General features: G+C 41.2%; 2 protein-coding genes across 2 annotated transcripts in view; one reads left to right on the top strand and one right to left on the bottom strand.

Moving 5' to 3' along the window:
• The window catches only part of LOC145418557 (mitochondrial basic amino acids transporter-like), a 59,177-nt gene extending 52,720 nt beyond the window's left edge, over nt 1–6,457 (bottom strand). Inside the window, exon 1 of the mRNA XM_080286926.1 lies at nt 6,424–6,457. Within this exon, the coding sequence (XP_080143052.1) occupies nt 6,424–6,457 (34 nt within the window). The remainder of the gene's footprint in view (nt 1–6,423) is intronic.
• The window catches only part of LOC145418640 (bifunctional protein GlmU-like), a 76,834-nt gene continuing 55,280 nt past the window's right edge, over nt 840–22,393 (top strand). Inside the window, exon 1 of the mRNA XM_080287002.1 lies at nt 840–869. The gene's annotated coding sequence lies outside the window, so the exon portion shown is untranslated. The remainder of the gene's footprint in view (nt 870–22,393) is intronic.

Here is a 22,393-nt window from a genome sequence, read left to right as displayed (position 1 = left end):
GTCAATGAGTAGAGATTATGAAGTACTATAGCCAATCATCACCAACCTGTCAAGTGCACCTTCGTCTCAATAAAAAAAAAAAAAAAAAAAAAAAAACTGAGTATAGTAATAGTAGTAGTAGTACTGTAGTAACCCCACCTAGGCTCATCTGAAAGGTGAACCCAGTGGACTACAGGCTTAAGCTGAAATGCATTTCACGGATCTGGGAGGAAGTTGAGACGTGTGTGTAATAGGGCATCTTCTCCGTTCGGTCATGTCGGTGCCACCACGTGAAGGCGTAAGTTAGGTTCTGGGCATTGAGTACTTTCCTTGCTCATGGGGATCAGAGGTATTTATAAATATTTTTGCCGTGTTTACCTGTCCCTGTAACAGTTTCTTGTGTTATCGTTTTGGTTTCACATTTTACTGCTGATGCATTCACTCTGGACGTGAAATGGTTGGTAACCTATATGCATGAAAAACATACAAACAAACAAACAAACAAGCGATTTAAGCAATGTTACGTATAGGGAAGTTTGTAAATATAGAGTACCACGTGATGAGAGCCCAGCCCACACGCTCAGCCAATCACAGTTCGCCCCGCCCAGGTGCCAACCAATAGGTGCGCGCCATAACACTATCAGGTAGAGTTGACAGCTTTCCCTATAATTTGCAATCCTTTTTATGGTTTTGCAACTATTTTACGATTTCCTGGTACGTAAGATTAAAGTAGATTTTTTTTTGCCTTTTCCTGTTGTGCATAGTTTGTACCTAGTTTTACTATTGTCGGAGATTCGTGAAAGTTAATCTTGCCAACTGATTATGGAATTTTCCTTACCCAGAAACGAGAGCATCAGGAGAGTGGATGCTGACTCGTTCGACCTCTCTAGGTATGTACTAAATAATTAACTCTGTTGGTTTTTGTTATACCTCTACGCAGCTGTTCATGTAATCTTTGATTAGGAGTTTTATCTCTGTCCATTTTTATCAGTTAATATTAAAGACTTTACGTGGAATGCCTAATTTGTGTGATAGTTTCCCTCGCGGTATTTTTCACCTGAGGGGGTTTGTTTGTATATCATTCGTCTCCCCCAGTGTTTCGACTCCAACGACCGACGCTATTTGCTTTTAAGTACAGAAGAGGTTACGTTGTTAGAATTTTCGTTAGTCGGATTAGGTTGGTGGGGTTAGGTTAGGTATGTATGGTAGGTTAGTGAAGAATGAATGGCAAAATGGCGTGCGTGTCGAACTCTCCAATTTTATCACAAGGATCTCACCTTGGAGGACTAAACTTGTTCACAGTTTATGAGAGGGAGATTGTTACTGCGAGGATGCTGGTGGGTCCGGAGAGAGAGAGAGAGAGAGAGAGAGAGAGAGAGAGAGAGAGAGAGAGAGAGAGAGAGAGAGAGAGAGAATTACAAAAATGTTGATTTCCACCTGCAGTAGGTATTGTTACAAATCATTAATAAGCGACTGCTCGGATGGATATGTTATACACTGGACATGATAATTTTTCTGAGGTCAAATTTTTGAATGCATTAGAAGTTCAGAGTATAAGTTAACATTATTATGTTGCTTCAGTTTTGTCTTGAATACTCATAGGTATTGTTTTCCCTCTCGCACAGCGGGAGTTCAGTGCATAATTTTGGCTCCCTTACAGGAAGACCCCTGGCTTCCCGAGTCTGTCTGCTCTAGGCTAATAGGTTGTTTTGCTGCCTTTTCACAAGTCACATTATTTACAGTTGGAAGAGACAGTAGGTATTCTGGGTGATGGTTATTCAGGTTCTTGAAGATTGCTACACCTGTTGAAAGCTATTTTGTGCTTTATTTTTAGCCCCTTTCAGGACTTTGAATATAAGACTAACGTGATCATACTTTCTGGCTTTTCCATCTGCAATTCTTGCAGCAAAAATCCTTAATTCCGGGGAACTTTAGCACAATATTACTAGCTCTATCTCCGATGATATTACAGTAGCCAGGAATATTTAATACAAATCACTGTTCCATTATTATACGAGTTTCTTATAGCAATATTTTACTGTGTTAACATATATTACAGCTCCCACTTTCCTACTTCAGTGATATGTGTACAGTAGTTTTATTTTTTTCTTTTTACGACTGGCTGGTTGGATTGCGTTTTGATCATAGTTAATGGTGGTATTTTTTGGTATTTTTTAATATAGTTGTCGTATCCCTGTCAAGATACATTGTCAGTAGTGTTCATCAAGAGACTCTTATCAAGAAAGTATAGCCTGTTTCTGTTCCTCTTTTGGGTTAGGTCATTTAGTTCATGTAGTGCACCGCTGTGAAGGAACGGAGTGTCATCAGCATGTTTCACTAGGGTACAACCAGGTAAACAGTCTGGACCAATGTTGAGCCATGAGGGACACCATGCGTTGCCTTTGAGGAGACTGCATTGTCCAGACGAAATGACTGGGTTCCTTGGTTTAAGTAATTATAGAATTTTGTATCAACATCGATGTTATTCAGCTATTTAAAGAGAATGTTGTGGCAGATGCTATCGAGTGCATGAGTAGAGATATGCATTTGTTATCACTGTTCGTTATGCAGTAGATTTTGTCAGTGACTTCTGTGAGAGTTGTCCCGGTAAATAATTTCGGTCGGAATCCGTGTTGAATATTAGAAATTATGTGATTCAAGGAATGCTGTCAGTTGATTCGTGACGATTTTCTTTCGATAATTTTGGAAAGGATTGGTAGAAGTGAGACGGGTCCGTAGTTACATCATTAATACCTCCATTTTTATGAAGGGGGATGACTAGCGTGCCTCCATGATGTGGGGAAGCTATCGGTGACTATACAGGTGTTAGTTAGGATGATTAAATGATAGGCAGTGATAAGAAGAGAGTCCCTAATACACTGAAGCGAGACAGTATCGGAACCGAATGATTTAGGTGTTTAGTAGTTAGGATGCTGCGATGCACCAGGCCTTGGTGCTGAAGATCGGTCCTGGGGTAGTGGGGGTAGTAGTGCAAACATCAAATACTTGAGGCGCGAATTCGCATTCGCTTTAGATATCCTACATTTTAAATATTACAGGCGGAAGGATATCGTCGTAATCTTTTTTCCATCACTGATAACTGTGTTCATAATTTCTTGATATATTATCTTTAACTGATAACTGTAAATAAAAGTCTCTTTAATATTATGAAAACCATGTAACGTAGCCTATGTAAGCCTTATCTGAGAAGCATAATCAGTGTGCCTTCCCACTCAAAGATAAGCACAACAACTTATACAGTATGCCTTCCTGCTTAAGATTCCCCTGATTCCTCTGCTTTTGAATGCGAGATGGGAGTCAGTCATTCTGGGAGACAATGTGGAAGCGAGGTGAAGGGTTATTTCCTGCAGCAAGGAGCACAGAAGAATGGGCTCGGGAAAATGACTGTCAACAAACCTGCAACACGTACAATTTAAATTCGTAGTCTATTTCTTTATAAGAAAACTTATTAATAGACGTGGTGATGATAGGGTCTTTTTGCAACAACGTATTTTTAAGTGACTTACTTTGCTTTGACTTCGAGAGCAGAAAAATCTTTATTAGAATGGCCTAGACCACGGAAAGTTTTAGTGATGGAAAGTTGTTGAGAGAGGGGGAGGGGGGGTGGGGAAGATGTGTTTACAGAACTGGTCTGACTCGTTTGGTGTATGCAGCAAGAAATTTGCTCTGCCAGTTGCCATGGCTCTGATGCAAGGTGGTCCATATGTAATACGCCTTTTCCACTCCCTCGACGATTTCTTGTGTGTGGGGGGCACCTTTATCAGTGCCAGTCCTGCTTCATTTATTCATTATCTCTTGCCACTGTCACACCCACGCATACACCAGCGTTATCAGTGTCTATCCTTCATCATTTATTCATTATCTCTTGCCACTGTCACACCCACGCATACACCAGCGTTATCAGTGACTATCCTTCATCATTTATTCATTATCGCTTGCCACTGTCACACCCACACATACACCAGCGTTATCAGTGACTATCCTTCATCATTTATTCATTATCGCTTGCCACTGTCACACCCACGCATACACCAGCGTTATCAGTGTCTATCCTTCATCATTTATTTATTTTCTACTTCCACTACTTCCACACCAACGCCACACCAGCAGACTGAGCCGATCCACAACACACAAGAAACTGCCAGATGAGTTTCCAATGCAGCGAAATTTACAGACCACCCTACAGTATATTTCCCAAGCGATCAGTATTACCACTCAGGCTCCTATGACCCACGCCCAGCGGAATAAAATCGCTTGACGTTAGGTGATAAGTTTCCTAGACTTGTTTCGAACTTTAGAGGGTTAATGGTATTAGCATTAATGCTCCTAGGCTCATGTGACTCACTCCTGGGCTTAATAAAATCGCGTGCCGTTAGCGGGAGGAGTGCTAGAGTTGTCCCGAACTTGAAAGGTTAACTTAAAAAAAAAAAAAAATATGCCAGTATGTTCCTGAATGAAAATTTTTGTTCGGTTATCCTGGAAACGACTTCCACCTCTCTCTCTCTCTCTCTCTCTCTCTCTTCTGCTGTGCTATCCTTTTCTCCTGCTCCTATGCACTGTGTTAGTATTAAGGCATATTAGTGTTAAGGCCGGACCACCTCGTAGGGTCCGCAAGGTCTGTGTGGTCTGTGTATTTATGTAACTCAGTGTAACAACCCCATTATAATTAGGAATACCCGAGTATTCATTGTGTAAGACATTAATAACACATTGTACTGTCTACATCCAGTATCTCTCTCTTTCTCTCTCTCTCTCTCTCTCTCTCTCTCTCTCTCTCTCTCTCTCTCTCAACCCCCATCATTTGCAGCCAATTATACAACTACAGAATTCCCAAGTGTTCGTTGTATAAGACGATAATAACATACCACAAGTGTAGTTATTTTCTCTACATTCAGGAATATTGTATTGTATTGTTTTTTTCTCTACATCCAGTATCATAGTAATGTATATTCTCCACATCCAGTATTATCGTATTGTATTTTGACTACATCCAGTATTATCGTATTGTATTCTCTCTACATCCAGTATTATCGTATTGTATTTTCTTCACATCCAGTATTATCGTATTGTATTCTCTCTACATCCAGTATCATCGTATTGTATTCTCTCTACATCCAGTATCATCGTATTGTATTCCCACTACATCAGGTAATATCGTAGTTTATTGCATTTTCGTCACATCCTTACGGTAATATTTTAAACGGCTGTCCAGGGGAACAAGTCGAATGAGAGCAGTGGAAATGAGTTACCCGAGAGGAGCATGTGGAGTGACATGGAGGGACAGGTTGACGAATGAAGAAGTGAAGGAACGCTGTGGGGTGGATGTGGATGTGGTTGAGAAAATTAGGAGAAATACACTGAGGTGGTTTGGACATGTGGAGAGAATGGAGAATGAAAGACTGACTAAGAGGGTGTATGCAGGTGAAGTGGAGGGAGGGAGAGGGGGGGGGGACCGAGGATGAGGTGGAGGGATGGAGTTGAGAGGTATATGAGGGAGGGGAGAATGAGTTGAGGGGAGGGCAGTCAAATGGTGGGTGACAGCGATTTGGAGGCGTTTTGTCTGCGGTCACCCTTTGCGGGATTAGGGCGTCGGGCAACAGATAGATAGGTAGTTTTCCAGTCTGTGGGGTTGGGAGGTTGGTACAGAGGGTGTGAGGTGGAGGCGGGGGTTGTGAGGCCATGTTCAGAAACTGTGATATATGTTTAAAAAAGGAAATAAGGAAACTGATTTTTCCAGGTAATAAGGGAACTCTGATTCTGTCTAGGTAATAAGGGAACTCTGATTCTGTCTAGGTAGTAAGGGAACTCTGATTCTGTCTAGGTAGTAAGGGAACTCTGATTCTGTCTAGGTAATAAGGGAACTCTGATTCTGTCTAGGTAATAAGGGAACTCTGATTCTGTCTAGGTAATAAGGGAACTCTGATTCTGTCTAGGTAATAAGGGAACTCTGATTCTGTCTAGGTAATAAGGGAACTCTGATTCTGTCTAGGTAATAAGGGAACTCTGATTTTGTCTAGGTAATAAGGGAACTCTGATTCTGTCTAGGTAATAAGGGAACTCTGATTCTGTCTAGGTAATAAGGGAACTCTGATTCTGTCTAGGTAATAAGGGAACTCTGATTCTGTCTAGGTAATAAGGGAACTGATTCTGTCTAGGTAGTAAGGGAACTGATTTTTTTCTGGGTAATAAGGGAACTGCGATTTTGTCAAGGTAATAAGGGAACTCTGATTTTGTCAAAGTAGTAAGGGAACTGATTTTTTTCTGGGTAATAAGGGAACTCCGATTTTGTCTAGGTAATAAGGGAACTCTGATTTTGTATAGGAAATAACTCCAATTTTGTATAGGTCTTTCCAAATCGCCTCTCTCTCTCTCTCTCTCTCTCTCTCTCTCCAGAATAATTAATAACTCAATAATCACACTTACCTCCCAAACATCCAGCAACGAAGTCGAGCGCCATCTTGAATTATCGTGACGTATAATTCCTTGTTAATTCCTTGATAATTCACAATAGCTGTTGCTGTGGCGATAATTCGATGATAATGTTAGTTATAGCCTTACTGTCGAATTATCATCTTGGCGCTATAGTTTCTTGATAATTCTTGATATAATTTTTGATATACGTATAGTTTCCAGATATTTCTTGCAATTATTTCGTGGTAATTGCGTTTTTCTTTGAGTTCTTGGTATAAGTTTGTGATAATTCTTGATATTCTTCGTGATAATTGTTGCTTTGTTATGATAATTCTTGGTATAGTTTCATGATATTTCTTGCTATAATTTTATGATAATTTTGGCTATATATTTCAATCTTATAATTTCGTGATAATCTCGTTGGTATAATTTTGTAATAATCTTGTGGCTAAATCTCCTTGATAATCTTAGTGTTGTAATTTATTCTGATCTTGACAATTTCGCGATAATTTTAAACGCTATAATCTGTATAATTTCTTTGTTAATTGGTGTATAATCGCTGCGTTACAGTTAAAGCTCAGGCAGGCGGTGTATAGTTATAGAAGTGAATAATCTTGTATAATTATTGGAGTAAATAGTGGACGTGTTATATCTGATGAATAATTTTAGTGACCCGAATAATTGATGGTAATAACTAGTAAAAAATGATAACGAATAATGTCACTGATAATTTGGGAACTGAAAATGGGCACATGTGGCACGAATAACCGTGAATAATTATACGGATCTGAGTAATTTGGAGTGATAATTGAGAGGAAGAGTATTAATTTGTTTACATGTAATCGAAGTTAAAATTATAGAGACTGGTCTTTTGATAATTAAGAAATAAGTATTACTGACGTAAATAACCTGAGAATTATTTTACGGATCCGAATAATTGCTAGTGATAATCTAAGCAATTATAGAGAAATGAATAATCAGAAATAATGTGTAGGAAATCTAATATTCGGATAAATAAAAAATACATACATACCCTTGGCACAGGTAAATGTCCAGTAATTATAGATCCGAATAATTGATGATAATCGGTGAATTATGAAAATGTGCATATAAGCAGAGTCAAAATATAGAGTCTGTATAATCGAATAATTCAAACTACGTACAATTGGCACAGATAACCAGTGGAAAATTATAGATTCGAATTACTAGTATTGATAATCAGTGAATTATGAAAAACAACGTAGAATCAGAGTCAAAATAGAGAATCTGTATAATCGACTAATTCAAACTACGTACAACTGTCAGAGAAGTGATAATTTTAGACGCCCCGAATAATTGGTATAATTTTGGGTGAATTATGAAGACGTGCGTATAATCTCAGAAAAATAGTCTATAATCGAATAATTCAAACCACGTACAGTTGGCACAAAGCGATGATTTTAGAGACTGCGAATAATTGGTATAATCTTGGGTGAATTATAGGAGTGAATGAGTCTGATTAGAGAGGAGTACTGCCTGAGTCGGCCTGCTCTCTCTCTCACTCCACCTCACTGACTAACGCTACCCAGTGTTGCCAGGTCGGTGGGTGCTGTTGGCGCCCAATCCATCCCCAAAACGCGCCCAAAAAGCGCAGACAGCAAATGACACACACACACACACACACCTCTCCCCCATCAGTCTTGGGAGTGGTGAGAGCCAGTTATTGTCATTCTTCTCTTTTATTAACCAGTAGTGTGTGTGTGTGTGTGTGTGTGTGTGTGTGTGTGTGTGTGTGTTGTAGTAGTTGTAGTAGGTGACGGTCGAAAAGTCAGACCAGAGGAGTGGGGTCAGATGAGAGGGTCAGACGGCTGCGCCTGTGAAACATTTACAAGGAGGTGGTAATTGCTCTCCGGGGAGGGGTAGGGGGATAACATGATGAGTGGAGACAGTGGACTTTAATCTGGATGAGAGAGAGAGAGAGAGAGAGAAGGATAATACAGAAGGTATTGAGGGGTAGAGGGAGAGCTTTGCGTAGTCAGTAATTATGGGATCAGGGTTGGATGGCCATGCTTGGTAAAGGGTGTGAGGCGTTCAGACAAAGAGGTAGATGTAGGGTAGGAACATAAGTCATTATGACTCTGATGCTAATTGTACAACACATAAGTGATGGACATTAGCGCTGTAGTAGCAACGTATAGGGATGGACTTATATTCGTTCGAAAATACACAGTGAAGAATGACAAAAATTATACATTGATATTCAGAAGTTTTCATATGAAGAGAGACTAAGAAGACTAAATTTACACTCACTAGAAAGGCGTAGCCTTGAGTCTCGAGGATTCAGGATTAAAACAAAAGGCTAACACACACACACACACACACACACACACACACTTGGGGTCATGGAAAGGCAGGTCAGGTAGAGATGCTAATTGGCTGGGGCTTCACAATGCGTTTGGGGAGAGGCAGGGCAAGGAGCACTGAGTCATACGAGTATTAGTACATCAGGCATACGCTGTGTCTTCTTACTTTTTTTCTTATTTTGATGAACATCGTCTCCATAACACAGAATCGCCCAATACTCTCTCAGTCATTTCAAAAAGCGCCCAAAAAAGCGCAACGCGCAGCCGTTCAAATTTAAGCGCAAATCATCTTCCAAAGTCGCCCAATCTGGCGCGAAACGCGCGCACCTGGCAACCCTGACGCTACCCCGACCGATAGCTTAAGTCCACTATCCACCCCCTCCTCACCCCCCCCTCTCTCCCCTTGCCCCTCCCGCTGACCCTCCCCCCCCCTCTCTCTCTCTCTCTCTCTCTCTCTCTCTCTCTCTCTCTCTTTCGTAATTTTATTATTTTTATATTACTACTACTACTACTACTACTACTACTACTACTACTGCTTATGGAGCTACAGCTGCTGTGTCTGTTGTAATTATTCTTTTTACTACTACTACTACTACTATACTACTACTGCTACTTATTATTATTATAAGACAGTCCTGCTGAAGAGACTGTACGCATAACCTAAAGGATCCCACCGGGGGGTTGTCACAAATAGCCAAAAATCATTTACTGAAAAAAAAAGAGATCATTAACTCCAATTTTAAACGCCAGGACACTCTCTTCATCTAAATATCACTAGGCAGAATGTTCCTGAGTTTAGTGATGGAGGGGGGGGGGGACAATATTCTCGTCGGGTAAGAAACTCCCTAACGCCTCTTCCTTGGCGATTTATTTTTGGATATGGCTGGTTAATATCCTTTTGTACGTTATCCATGCAGAGTGTGGCGATGGTAGATTTATACAACAAACTGCTCCGAAAGGACCATTAAGCCTGTTGATGATTGCTTTCCTTTGAAAATCTGGCCCCGTGTTCTCGTTGCTCAGGGAGGCTGCATAGCACCTCTTCTGTAGCGATTTGTTTTTAAATATGGCTGGTATATTTTTGTACGTTATTCATTCAGGGTATGACGATGTTGGAAGGTTTTATATATAGGAGAACAGTAAGGTTCGATAAGCAAAATAAATCGCTTAGGAAGAGATGTGACGGAGCATCCTTACCTGACAAGAGTACGGGAAAGGTTACACGGACTTGCTGGAAAGGTGATGGTAGTTCACTATGCAAGGGATGGTCGGTGGTAATAAACATCTTAGGAAGTCGAGTCAGAGATCGAAGAAGACGACGATGTTCAAGATATAGAATGATATCAGACAAGAGAACCCTACTCTGATTTTAAACACGATCCAGAGACCTATAGACTGGACAGCAGAGCCAGACGGGGGAGGAGTACTGAAAGGACAAGACTAAGAATTCCAAACAACAGCAACGATATTTGACTTTTCAGACTTTTTATGTGCACTTCAAGTCGCAAGATGAGTAAGAGCCACGCGCACTCGAAATGTTTTTGCCATTGTCGAAGAAAACTTTGAAATAAACATTCACACCATCTATTTATGCAGAGTATTTCAGCCTTCCATCCCCCCGACTCCCAAATCGGCCGCATGCGAGTTTTGGATGAGAAGGAAGCTGAAAATATCGACATAGATAATTTTCGTACTGTTAGCACAAATCGCGTTTAAAATAGAAAGTATTGGGTGAAAAATAGTTTTGACATAATATCAGATACTTATTGAACAGTTACTTATTTTGCTGTTAATAAGGAAGGGCACTATCAAAGACCGTCCATCTTTTCAGTGTTTGAGAAATTGCTTGTTATTTTCCTTATGTACGGCTTAATCGAAGCATAACGTTGTCAGCAAGTACTTGATTTATGTCAGAGCAGTTATCACACGATATTTATTTATTTTTAACACGATATATGCTGATAGTATGAAAATTATCAGTGCCACTATTTTCAACTTGTAGCCGAAAACTAGCAAGTATATACCGCATTCCAGTTCATCCCAGCTTCCACGCCCGTTTTCTTTACCCTCCTGATACTCTCATTCTTGGAGTCCTTTTTAAATAATCCTTCGCTGCACTCAAACCATTAAGACAACCGCACCCATTTTCACGGGATATAATCACCTGCCCCCATCCCCTCACCGACCAACATTCCATCCCATTCCACTCATTCCACTGCTCACCACATCCATTTCATTCCATCCCCTGCTTCCCATCACACCCATATTCACCCGTTTTCCTGTCTCAGCCCCTTCAATATTCCAGCTCATTCCTCCCATTCCCTTGTCCACCACGCCCATCTCGTTCCCCACCTTTTCCCAGCACACCCATTTTCCAGTCCCCGCCCCACCGCCCATCGAATTTCAGCCCATCCCGGCCATTCCTCTGCCCACCACGCCCATTTCTTTATCCCTCTTTGACGGTTTCACGGCGGGGCACAGATCACAGTCAACAAAAGCGCTCAGTATGTCTCGTGTAGCCTGTCTGTTTCTCACTTTTTCCCTTTCTCACTCACTGTCTCTCCCTCTCTCACTCACTGTCTCTCTGCCTGTCAGACTGAACACTAAACACAGCCTACTGGCATCCCACCCAATACCCCAGTCCAGTTGCCTCCCCCCCCATTCTCCCCCCTCCCTACCCTTTCTCTTCTAGCCACTCCCATTATTTCTCTCTCTCTCTCTCTCTCTCTCTCTCTCTCTCTCTCACACACACACACACACACACACACACACACACACACACACACACACACACACACACACACACACACACACACACACACACACACACACACAGTTTCCCTGCTGAGAGAGAGAGAGAGAGAGAGAGAGAGAGAGAGAGAGAGAGAGAAATACGCCAAAAAGGTTACTGCATTCTCTAGGCGGAAGTATTGGACAGTGCAACTGCAAACAAGTCATTCTCCTCACATTTAAATTAGCACTCAGGCTCCTATGACCCACTCTCAGCTTAATTGAATTGTCTGGTATTACCCGAAAAAAAAAAAAAAAAAATGTGGCGTCGCTTAGAATATAATACCAGAGTTGTCCCCACCTTGAGAGAGAGAGAGAGAGAGAGAGAGAGAGAGTTTCACAGTTACATAGATACCCAGACCACACAGACCTTACGGTCCCTACGAGGCGGTCCGGCCTTAATACTAATACAATGCTGTAATTATATGAGCAGAAGACAAGGATAGCACAGTAGAACGCTCTCCCCCGCCTTCCAGACCCTTCGGGATTTGCAGTACAGGAAACAAGAGAGGAAGTAATACCTTGCTGGACTGAAAAACCTGAAGGAACTTTATAGGATCGGCAGGAAGTAAAATAATATGGAAATGGAGAATTTAAGCATACGCCACATACTCTGTGCATACACCTTTTTTTTTTACTGATTTTTTTCCCATACAAAACAGATGAATAGAATGTTTATTTGTTATATCTGCCCTAAAATATTGTCTATGTTGATTACTAGTTTAGGTGTATTGTGTTTGATAAATAGATAAATGTAAACGCGAATATGCAATAATTTATTTATCCTAAGCAAACGATACCAGTCGCATCGAGATACACGTCCAGTCCCTTTTTAAAGATATTTATGGTACCACTCTCAATCACATTCCCAGGGAGTTTATTCCTTTCCCTAACAACAGAGTAAGTGAAGAAGTTTTTGGTTATATGAAAATTATCCCTTCTTGCTTGCAACTTCATATCATTTCCTCGAGTTACAGTCTCGGCAATTACTGTGAATAGCTTGCTTGAATTAATATTACTGAAGCCTTCCATTATCTTAGAACATTCAATTAGCTGTCCCGAGTCTCCATTTTCTGAGAATAAGTTTAATTCCCTGAGTCTCTCGAGATATGGTTTATTCCTCAGGGATGGGATGAACTTGGTAGCCCTACGCTGGACCGCTTCGAGTATTTCTGTATCACTGACTAGGTGAGGCGCCCATAATTGCACTGCAAACTCTTGATGTGGCCTTACTGTGCTTTTGTATAGAGAGATTAAAGTATCTCTGTTTTTATGTGTAAAATGTCTTTTGATGAAGCCTAGGGCCCTGTTGGCTCTACTGGTGGCAGAGATACATTGATTTGAACATTTTAGGTAGTCTGAAATTAGCACGCCTAGATCCTTAACTAATGAGTACTTGCTAATGATTTGGCCCTTCATTTCGTAATCATACCTTTTGTTTTTCTTCCCACATTGCAGTACCTGACATTTACTGACATTGAAGGGCATTTGCCATTTTTCTGACCAGCTGACAATTTTGTTAAGGTAATTTTTAAGGCTAATTCTGTCTTCTTCAGTTAATATAGTGTTGCCGATTTTTGTATCGTCCGCAAATTTAGAAATGAAGTTGTTTAGGCCAACATCGATATCGTTAATATACATAATAAATAGGACTGGTCCCAACACCGATTCCTGAGGAACATCACTGGTCACTGGAGCCCAGTCTGTCTCCACTCCATTTATAACGACTCTTTGCTTTCTCTCAACCAGCAACGTATCCACCTATGAATATTTCCGTCAGTTCCAAGTGATCTTACCTTTGTCATTAGTTTATCATGCGGCACTTTATCAAAAGCTTTCTGGAAATCTAAGCAGATTATATGAAGAGACCTGGTACAATCATTCATTTTAAAAAGTGCAACATAAAACTCAGATTTGTCACGCATGATCTCCGCGTTCTAAAGCCATTCTGGCTGTTCCTAATTACGTTATTAGTTTCTAGGAACTCAACTATCCTATTTCTAATTAATGATTCGAGGATCTTTCCCAAGACAGAGGTTAGGCTAATTGGTCTATAATTACCTGGTTGATCTCTACTGTCCTTTTTATATATAGGAGTCACGTTAGCCAGTCTCCAGTCTGCTGGAATCTTTCCTTGTTGTAGGGACTTGTTAAAGATAGATGTTAGAGGACTGCATATTACATCCATCACATTTTTCAGTATTTTAGGGTAGAAATTGTCTGGCCCTGGAGTCTTGAGAGAGAGAGAGAGAGAGAGAGAGAGAGAGAGAGAGAGAGAGAGAGAGAGAGTAAAAACGGTATAACGTTCTTGCAGGATTCTAAATTCTTCCGATCATGAAAATGTTAAGGAATCCGTAGGTAATTCTGTCAGCATACACGTAATTGCCACACAGGTATTGTTCATTCAGGATGCTCTTGAAAAAAAAAAAAAAAAGGAAAAAGGAAAAAATCAGTCACTGCGAATAACTGGTCTATCGCAGCTTCCAGTACCACCTGCTGTTATGTTTACCTTGGCTGTCTGTCTGTCTGTTAATCTGTCAGTCTATCTATCTGTGCATCTACCTGTCAGTCAGTATGGATGGATATCTATCTGTTTGTCTCTGTCGTATCTATCCGTCTATGTATGTATGTACTGTATGTATGTATGTATCTATATCTATGTATGTATGTATGTATCAGTCAATCTGTCTACTTGTCTATCTCATCTATCTATCTGTTTATCTCCCTATAAATTGTATCTAGCCACCCATCTATCTCTGTCCATCCATCTATCCATCTATCTATATTTTGTCTTTCTGTCAGTGTCAGTTCATCAGTCCACTTATCCATCCATCCATCCATCCATCTATCCATCTGTCTAATTATTTATCTGTGTCTATTTATTTCCTGAGTCAGCACTTTGTTAGAGGTGGCCTTGACTAAAGAACCTCCATGCTTTCAAGAACTTCCAGGCGCTTCTGGCCCTACTCAGTAACAACTCCTTTCCACAACACCCTACCACTCTCCCTTGTATTTTGAGGTAATGTCTGGTTGATATTGTGAAAAAATGTAGTTAGGTTTGAGAGAGAGAGAGAGAGAGAGAGAGAGAGAGAGAGAGAGAGAGAGAGAGAGAGAGAGAGAGAGATGCGTAAGCCACCTTGACCTTTAACAATAGAATCAGTAGGTCACGTGACAACCAGAAAGAACAAAAAAAGATGTATTGATTTTATTTTAAGGTCCTTGGCCGTAGTACAAGTTAGAACAAGAGAGAGAGAGAGAGAGAGAGAGAGAGAGAGAGAGAGAGAGAGAGAGAGAGAGAGAGAGTGGACTGGGGATCTACAGTCCGAGACATAAATTTGCCCAATATTTCACCTCATCTACTTGTCACTTTCCTCTGCTGGCTAATATTGCTAAGCTGAGAGAGGATTAGTATGTTTCTCTGCCTAATATTCACCTGTTATAGTTATTTTCCTTGCTGACTAATATTGCTAAGCTGAGAGAGGCTTGTTATGTTTCTCTGTCTAATGTTTCACTTTCTCTGCGTCTCACTTTCCTCTGCTGGCTAATACTGCTAGGATGAGAGATGCTTAGTATGTTTCTCTGCTTAATATTCACCTCTTCTACCTGTCACTTTTCTTTGCTGGCTAATATTCCTAAGCTGAGAGAGGCTTGGTATGTTTCTCTGTGTAATATTACCCCACTTCTACTGTACATGTCACTTTGCTGTGTTGCGTAATATTGCTAAGCTGAGAGAGGCTTGGTACGTTTCTCTGCCTAATATTTCACCACTTCTACATGTCACTGTCCTCTTCTGGTTAATATTGCAGAGCTGAGAGAGGCCTGGTGTATTTCTTTGCCTAATGTTTCACCTCTTCTGCGTCTCACTTTCCTCTGCTGGCTAATATTCCTAAGCTGTGAGAGGCTTGGTATGTTTCTCTACATAATATTTTACCACTTCTACATGTCACTTTGCTCTGTTGCCTAATTACTAAGCTGAGAGAGGCTTGGTATGTTTCTCTGCCTAATATTCATCACTTCTGCATGTCGCTTTCCTCTGCAGGCTAATATTGCTAAGCTGAGAGAGGCTTATTATGTTTCTCTGCCTAATATTCACCTCTTGTCACTTTCCTTTGCTGGCTAATATTCTTAAGCTGAGAGAGGCTTGTTATATTTCTCTGTCTAATGTTTCACCTCCTCTGCGTCTCACTTTCCCCTGCTGGCTAATATTGCTAAGCTGAGAGAGGCTTAGTATGTTTCTCTGCCTAATATTCACCTGTTCTAGTTGTTATTTTCCTTGCTGACTAATATTGCTAAGCTGAGAGAAGCTTGGTATGTTTCTCTGTCTAATGTTTCACCTCCTCTGCGTCTTAGTTTCCTTTCCTGGCTAATATTGCTAAGCTGTGAGAGGCTTGGTATATTTCTCTGTCCATAGGTACACAACAGTTTTCTTAATATTTCACCTCCTCTTCCTGTCCTTCTTTGATGGTAAATATCCCTTATATGAGAACAGCTTGGTATGTTTCTGTGTGCTACAGGTACAGAAGTTATACTATTTCTTCTGTTTTGTGTGTCACTTTCCTGTCTATCTATCTATCTATCTATTGCCAGACGCCTCAATCCTGTTCGGGGTGGCCACAAACAAATCGCCTCCACGTCGCCCTGTCCCCTGTCATTTCACTGCCCCGCTCCCAACTCACCCCCCCCTCTCTCATATACCTCTCCACCCCATCCCTCCATCTCATCCTCGGCCTCCCCCTCCCTCTTCCCCCCTCCACCTCACTCACATACACTCTCCTCGTCAGTCTTTCACCCTCCATCCTCTCCACATGGCCAAACCACCTCAGTGTGTTCCTCATAACGCTTCCTATCACATCCACATCCACACCACAACGCTCTTTTATATCGTCATTCGTCAGCCTGTCTCTCCATGTGACTCCACAGGCTCCTCTTAAATAACTCATTTCCACTGCTCTCACTCTTGACTTGTGTTCTTCCAACAACGTCCAAGCTTCACTTCCATACGTTAGAGTTGGTATCACAATACTGTCATGTAGTAACTTTTTCACTTCCATGCTCACTTCCCTGCTTCTTATCACTGCTTTCAAGGAACCAGCAACCTTTCTTCCCTGCTGTACCCTTTCAAGCACTTCACCCTCCAAACCTCCATCCTTACTCATCACACTACCCAAGTACTTAAACGTACTCACATTTTCCAATTCCTCACCATCCAACCTCGCTGTACATTCATTGACTTCACCTCTCTCAAAGACCATCACTTTACTCTTCCCTACATTTACTTTTAGATTCCGTTTCTTACACACTCTCTCAAACTCATCCACCAAGCCTTGCAGCTCTCCTTCGTCTTTGCTCAACAACACAGTATCATCTGCAAACAACAGTACAGGGAGTTTCCAAACACTATCCTCTCTCACCAGGGCCACTCCAACATCCACTACCCTACCTTGTACCTCCTTTATTACCCCATCCATGTACAGATTGAACAACCATGGAGACATGACACATCCCTGTTTCAACCCAACCTTCAAAGAGAAAGATTCACTCAGTTCACCATCCACACGCACTGCAGCCTTAGCACCATCATACATACTCTTCACAGCATTCAACAACTTCCCATCTACTCCATATAATCTTAATACTTTCCACAATCCTTGTCTATCCATCCTGTCATATGCTTTCTCCAAATCCATGAAAGCCGCATACAACTTCTTTCCCTTCTCTAGAAACTTTTCCACTAAAGATCTAAGAATTAATATCTGACCTACACAACCTCTTCCCTTCCTAAAGCCTCCCTGTTCTTCTCCAACTAACTCCTCTGTTCTTTCTCTGTCAATAAGTATCCTATCATATACTTTTCCTATTATACTAAGAAGACAGATGCCCCTATGATTACCACACACTTCTTTTTCCCCTTTTCCTTTGTACAAGGGAATAATTATACCTGACTTCCAATCCTCCGGGACTCTACCTTCCTCCCAGGCCAATCTGCACATTTTCCACATCCATTCTACTACTATCTCTCCCCCATACTTCAGCATTTCACCACACACTCCATCAATTCCTGGGGCTTTCCCTAATTTAACTTTCTTCATTGCTTCCACAACTTCTATCCTACTGATTTCTTCCTGTCTTCTCACCTCCCTCCTCCTCCCAGCCATTCCCCAGCCACTAATACTCGCATTACTTCCATCCTCTATGTTCAACAGTTCCTTAAAGTGTTTTCTCCATCTGCTCACTTTTTCTCCCTTCTTCACTAGTAATCTACCATTTTTAACTTTCACTCCCCTGCTAACTTCACTTCCACCCTGTCTTACTCTTTTCACCTCTTTCCAGAACATTTTCTTACCATCCCTCCACTTTACACTCAAGTTCCTTCCAAATTCCTTATCTGCTCTCTTCTTACTCTCTCTTACTAATCTTTTCACCTCTCTCTTTCATTCTACATATAACTCTCTCTTCCGCCTCTCAACTTCTTCCACGCCCCTATTTCTCATCCATTCATTGTATGCTTTCTTCTTTTGTGCCACAGCCTGTCTCACCTCTTCAGTCCACCACGCTGTTCCTTGCACACCCCTCCGTCTTCTCTTCATCCCACACACCACATCACATGCTGCACGTATTTCTCCTTTAAATATCCTGCACACACCTTCCACGTCCCCCATCTGCTCCAGTTCATATTTGCCCAATCGTTCCTCCACTTCTCTCTTATACTCAGCCTTTTTCTCATCCTCTTGTAACCTTTCCACTCTCCTTACAAATACTCCTTCTTCCCGTCCTTCCCTTCTTCTATTTCTCCATCCTAACTGGACCTTGATTCTGGCCACCACCAAGTAGTGGTCAGAAAGTCCACTCCCCCAACCTCTATAAGCTCTTGCATCCATTACACATTTTCGCATCCTTTCATCCACACACACATAATCAATCATTGCCTTCCTTTCATTCAATTCACCACCCACCCTTCTCATCACTCGCCATGTATACCTGTGGATCATCTTGTGCCTGAAGAGGGTATTGGCTATCACCAACCCCCTCCCAGCACAAATGTCCACTAACGCACTGCCATTCTCATCTATCTCAGCAGGCACACCCCACTCACCAACTATTCCATCCACCTTCACATTCCCAACTTTACCTTTCATATCACCAATCAAAAACACTCTCTCATTCCTTCCAAACTTTTCCATGCACACTTCCACATTTGTCCAGAACTCTTCTCTCACTCTGCTAGCACGATCTTGCGTTGGCGCATACACACACACAGTCGCCCACATTTGTATTCCAACTTTCAACTTTACCCACACAATCCTTGACCCAACTGATCCATACTGTCTTATGCTCTTCTTCCATCTTTTACTCACAACTATACATAGTCCTTCCTTTTCCCTCTCATTCTCACCTACTCCTGCACATATACCCCATCCATACTCCCATTCTCACCTCTCCATTTCGTTTCAGTTATTCCGTATTCTGTGCTGGCTTATATTCCTATTTTTTTTTTCTATAGATAATTCTTTGATATTGTACAGTTCATTCGCCTCTCCTTCCTCTTTTTTCATGGCTTCGTTCATATACGCTTGAAGATAACATAGTGGACTGAGATGAATATTCTCTCTCTCTCTCTCTGGCTGCTATTCTCTCTCTCTCTCTCTCTCTCTCTCTCTCTGGCTGCCCTTCCTCCAGCTCACACTGCCCTCATATATCTCTCCAGTCCTCCATCTTATCTTTGGTCTCCCCGTCCTCTCCCTCTCTACCTCACCCGCAAACACTCTTCTAGCCAGTCTCTCATTTATCAGTGGGTGATAATATGCGACTTTCTCCACGGCGTCCCTTTTAAGCATCTTCGAACCAGCAGTGAGAAAGAGATCAAGGCACGTATTCTCGTTGGTTAAGAAAGCTCCCTAACGCCTCAGCCTTAGCGATTTATTTTTAGATATGGCTGAGTATCATTTTGCACGTAATGTATGTAAAATAAGACGATATTAGAAGAATTTACATATCACAGTAAGACAGTAAGGCGCAATAAGCAAAATAAATCACTTAGGAAAAGGTGTTAAGGAGCCTTCTTACCAGACAAGAATACGGGCCCAGGAGGAGAATGGATGTTAATATTTGAGTGGACAATTGCTTCCATAAAAACTAGGCCAATTGAGGTGCAGGCTGTGGAGTTCCCTAACACCTTTTTCTAGGCGATTTATTCTGCTTATTATACTTCACTGTTATATTCTGTATTATATAAATCCTCCCAGTACCTCCATACTCTGCGTGTATAACATACAGAAGGATATTAACTTGTCTTATCCAAAAATAAATCGCTAAGGAAGAAGTGCTAGATTCGTAACACCTTTTCTTAAGCGTTTTAGTTTGTTTATTGCACTCTACTGTCCTTTTCTGTGTTATATAAACCTTTCCGGTATCGCCATATTCTGCATAAACAGCACACGAAATGATAATTGCCCATATTCAAAAATAAATCGCTAAGGAAGAAGTGCTAGAGAGGCTTCTTAACCGACGAGAATACGAGGCATTGCCTAGGCGCCCCTTAGCACTTAATAAGCCCATTGTTAAACATCTTGAATCCAACAACTTAATTAGTGATAGACAATATGGTTTTCGCCACGAAAGATCCACCATTGACATACTCAGTCTCCTGACTCATACCATCCATCAATCAGTCGACCTACATGGAGAAACTCATGCAGTAGCCCTTGATATTTCTAAAGCTTTCGACAGAGTATGGCACCGTTCCCTGCTGTCCAAACTCCCTTGCTATGGACTAACGTCTTTTGTTCCTCTGCTTTCCTCATACCTCAGTGACAGAAAAATGAAATAAAAGTAGATGATGTACAGTATATTCCAATTTCCACTCAGTTAACGCTGACGTGTCACAGGGATCAGTTCTGGCGCCAACCCTGTTCCTGGTTCACATTAATGATCTCTTATCTGTCACCTACAATCCCATCCATTCATATACAAATGACTCAACACTTCATAGTTCATTCACACTCAGTCACTCATTTACAAAGTCTAACATCTCTACCTCTCAACTCAGTGCAGTCATCTCCATAAATCAAGACTTATCTACGATCAGTGAATGGGGACAAAACAACCTTGTCTCATTTAATGCTAGTAAAACCAAATATATACAGTACAATTTACTAATAGACTACTATTGCCAGATTCGTATATTACCTTCAGCACTACTAATATTTCCATCTCCAAAAGTATTGAAATTCTCGTAGCCTCACTTAACAATGCCCTCAGCTGGACCTCTCATGTTAGATCACTTGCTAAAACCGCCTCAAAGGAACTTGGATTATTGTACAGAGTCCGTAACTTCTTCACTGACGAGCAGTTAGCTATAATTTATAAGTCATGTGCACTCTCAGCTGGAATATTGCTCACCCTTGTGGAATGGATGTGGAGAGGTTGCATTAAAACAACTAGACAAAATTCAGAACAAAGCTGCTGGAATTATTAATAACCCTGCTATTATAAATAAACTACCTCCCGTACAAGTAAGAAGGAATGTTGCCTCCTTGCATTATTTTACTGATATTTTTATGGCAAATGCTCAGACGAAGTTGCGTCCATTGTGCCACCTTTCCATGCCTTCCCTCGTGCTACACGGGCATCTGACAGCGCTCATGACTGGAACGTCACTCAGCCATATTGCAGAACTTCTACCTATCAGAATTCTTTCATTCCCCGAACTGCATCTCACAGGAACTCGCTTCCTCAGAGTTGTTTCCCTCCACTCTTCAACCTACAGCTGTTCAAGTCCAACTGTTACAGATATTTTATGAACAGAGGACACCAGTAATCTGGTGTATGGATTAGTTATTTTTTTTTTTACTCATTTGTTTTTCCTTCCTCCGTTCCGTTATATATATATATATATATATATATATATATATATATATATATATATATATATATATATATATATATATATATATATATATATATATATATATACAGTATTTATGTATTTATTTTTTTATTTTGTGCAATTACACATCCTTATAGATCCCCATATTACGGACACAACGCCCAATCGCTCACCCCCCCCCACACACACACCTCACAACATCCCCCTCTAATGCATGTTCTGTACCCTGTGGTGTTTTTGTCCCGTTTATCTTGTACCGCGTCGTAATTCTCTCTCTCTCTCTCTCTCTCTCTCTCTCTCTCTCTCTCTCTCATTTTGGCTTGCGGTCTCGTTCGCTTTCCATATTTCGTAATACGTGTTCCTTGGCCATTTATTTTCAGTAGGCTATTACGTCATTATTCCTTTGAATCTGGTGCTGGAGAGGGACACCTTCACGTGGTGGCACCAATATAACCGGTCGACTTCGCTGCCCGGTTATAGAATCGTCATAAACTCCCTCGTTATCCTTCTGAGAGGAGGATGGTGGAGTGCAGACGAAGGGCAGCTTCAGCCTGCAGTCCACAGGGTTCACGTTTAGTTGAGCCTGCTTCTGCTGCAGCTGCTGCTGCTGCTGCTACTACTACTACTACTACTACTACTACTACTACTACCACCAATACTACTACTACTACTACTACTACTACTACCACCAATACTACTACTACTATTACTACTACTACTACTTGAATTAGATGACATGTCTTGTTGGTATGGCATTGCTATTATCCAACCCCTTCAGTTCGAAAAATACCTCCTGCTGCAATATAGAATCGTGTGGGGATGACAAGAATATAATGAGGTCATTGTAGTGAAGGGGTTAGTATTATTTGGAGGAGAGAGAGAGAGAGAGAGAGAGAGAGAGAGAGAGAGAGAGAGAGAGAGAGAGAGAAACATACACTGGAATAATAAGGCAATTCTCCTGTTG

Source organism: Coenobita brevimanus, chromosome 115 (assembly GCF_032717465.1).
Source record: "Coenobita brevimanus isolate Jiangsu-jjx chromosome 115, ASM3271746v2, whole genome shotgun sequence".
Taxonomy (NCBI): domain Eukaryota; kingdom Metazoa; phylum Arthropoda; class Malacostraca; order Decapoda; family Coenobitidae; genus Coenobita; species Coenobita brevimanus.
The sequence above is the reverse complement of the archived record's forward strand: the minus strand, read 5'-3'. Positions and strand labels throughout refer to the sequence as shown.